Raw genomic sequence first — 2755 nt, 5'->3', positions numbered from 1 at the left:
AAAACCGTCCATCTGTTGTCGTACTATAGATCACACTATTGATGTAAAACCGTCCATCAGTTGTCGTACTATAGATCACACTATTGATGTAAAACCGTCCATCTGTTGTCGTACTATAGATCACACTATTAATGTAAAACCGTCCATCTGTTGTCGTACTTTTGATCACACTATCTTTTTAATTTATCGAATTATTGGTAATTTAAGCAGTATGCCAAACCGCCGATCATATCCGATTAAAACAATAAATAAATGCATTGTTATTCGTTCAGTTCTTATATTTACCAAAAATTTTCTATTAATCATGATGATAGAGCTGGAAACAAAAATACAGTAACTTTGTGAACTAACCAAATAGTGAAATACCCTTCCTAGTACGAAACTCGGTCAAACGTTTGTTTGTTTGTTTTGAATTTCGCTCAAAACTACACGAAGGCTGTCTGCGCTAGCCGTTCCTAATTTAGCAGTGAAAGACTAGATGGAAGGCAGCTAGTCATCACCACCCACTGCCAACTCTTGGGCTACTCTTTTACCAACTTCACATCATAACGCCCCCACGGCTGAAAGGGCGAGTATGTTTAGTGGGACGGGGATTTGAACTCGCTACCCTCAGATTGCGAGTCGAGCACCCTAACCACCTGTCTACGCTGGGCCCAGCCAAACGTTGTCATACCGTTGGTTAATGATTTGTTTATATTTTAGATCTTAAAGTAAGAATTACTTACCTTCGTGGTTAGGGTTTTGTTTTGTTTCTCACTCGTACTCATTATTGTAAACAAGGCTTCACTCCTTGGTGGGAAACTACAGGACAAACGTAACTTTTCATTAGTCATCAAATAGTTTCTATAAATCACAGTTTCGCTTGTAACATATTGCTTAATTAGTAAAACTTAATTACTCACATAACAAAATACTTAATCCAACCTCAACCAAAAACGTGTGATTTAAGACTTATTTATAAAAGCATTCAACGGGCTTCAGGTCAGATTCGGTGAGTTTAGTCTTAGTTGTTTTAAAATATTAACCAATGATGTCATAATGTCTCTACTCAAAATAAAAGGATAAAAACCATATAAACCCGAGCGCTTTCGAAAGGTGGACCTTTCTTAATCAGGGGAACAAACAGTTTGTATCTAAACTCAAAAGATATTCTTAAACTACAAAAGACTGAGCAGTTTTAAAAAAAACGGGGGCGGAGTGTAGCTAATAGTTATGCAACGTATTGATGGGATTTTCTTGACACAAAATAAATATTTGTGCAGAAGATGATTAATGAGGCTTACATCCGAATAAGCCTATTCATTGAACAACACTGATTTTATCACTTTCTTTCGGAAATTGCGCAGAGGTACACAGGGGTTATATGCAGGTACTAGATGTCCTAAATATTGAAGCGACACACCAGAGGGAGAGTAGTAAGCAAAAATAACCAATGCCAACTCTCGGTTTTGTCTCAATGACTTGTGGGATTTTAACCATCATTCTCCAGTACTACGTATTCACGACTCCAAAGTGCGGGTCACGTTTTTGTGGCAACGAGATGCAAGCCATGGGCCTTCAGATTTTCAGTCCGGCATGCTAACCGGTTGTTTTCTTTAAAAAAATGCACTTCTTAAGATTTCTATACACTAATTATCCTGATACGCAGCCAAGGAAAAACAGACGACGCTAAAGATGGAATGAAATCAGCAGCATGGCCTAATGGTTAGTGTGACAGTCCAAGGTTCGTGTCGCGATTCCGCTAAGCACAAGATTCGTATTTTCAGCTGTTGATGCGTCAGTTTCGTAGTCAGTTCAAAGCCGGACAAAACCCTTGAGACAGACAGTGGTGATGTTGATTGGCTGCCTTTCCACTGATCAACAGGCAGTGGACGCTGTTGATTAGCTGCCTCTCCTCTCAACAACAGACAGTGGAGACTGTTGATTAACTGCCTTTCCTCTGATCAACAAATAGTGGAGGCTGTTGATTAACTGCCTTTCCTCTCATCAACAGTTCAAGATTAGGAACGACTAAATTGGATCCAGGAGGTCTTTGACCTTGCTATTTAGTCCATGTGACCAATAAGGTTCAAGTTGAAATACCGAATACGTTTTTCATAACTATCATATAGTATTAAGAAATGGATTAATCTCTGGAACCGGCCATCAAAGAACATTTACAAAAAAAAAAGAGAGAGAGAGAGAGAGCATATTTGGGGCCTCTGGCACTAACCAAGTTCCTAGAAAAACCAACATCTCTTATTACTGAAGTTTCTGCGACAAACTGTGGTAGAACTCTGGTATATAAAGTTGACGAGCCGATTTCAATTCCTTGCGATACCACAAAATATCTCCCCACCCCCTTTTTAAACTGTGGGTGCGTTATAAGAGTGACCTTCAATTCCTTATCGTGGGTGGTTTATGGTAAAGTGCTGCTGAATGGCTGCCTTCCATCTGGTCACTATTTCAAAACTAGCGAAGGTGTCATATAATCGTGGTAACTTTACCACAAAACATAAATGTAAACTGTGTCAGGAAATTTCCTGTTTTCTCGTCTACAACAAAACCCAACACTGAAATAGTAACTTGCGTTTAAATGACAATAATCCAACTCACTTAATATTAATTATAGTATTTTGGCACTTGTGTATAAAGTTAAAATCATAAATAATATTCAACGTTAAACATGTACACAATTAAAAACATTTTATTTAGGCTTATCTTATGAGGATGACGTTGTAACGTCGAAACATGTAGAGTCGTCAACTTTTTGAAG

General features: G+C 38.3%; 1 protein-coding gene across 1 annotated transcript in view; it reads right to left on the bottom strand.

Annotated features, from left to right (window-relative positions):
- The window catches only part of LOC111088990 (SH3 and multiple ankyrin repeat domains protein 3-like), a gene marked incomplete at its 3' end in the record, with an annotated part of 35009 nt that overhangs the window by 14126 nt on the left and 18128 nt on the right, over nucleotides 1-2755 (bottom strand). The window contains exon 2 of the mRNA XM_022400499.1: nucleotides 726-801. Coding sequence (XP_022256207.1) covers nucleotides 726-767 — 42 coding nt within the window. The remainder of the gene's footprint in view (nucleotides 1-725; nucleotides 802-2755) is intronic.

Source organism: Limulus polyphemus, unplaced genomic scaffold (genome assembly GCF_000517525.1).
Source record: "Limulus polyphemus unplaced genomic scaffold, Limulus_polyphemus-2.1.2 Scaffold4941, whole genome shotgun sequence".
NCBI lineage: Eukaryota > Metazoa > Arthropoda > Merostomata > Xiphosura > Limulidae > Limulus > Limulus polyphemus.
This window is presented reverse-complemented; position numbering and strand designations above follow the sequence as displayed.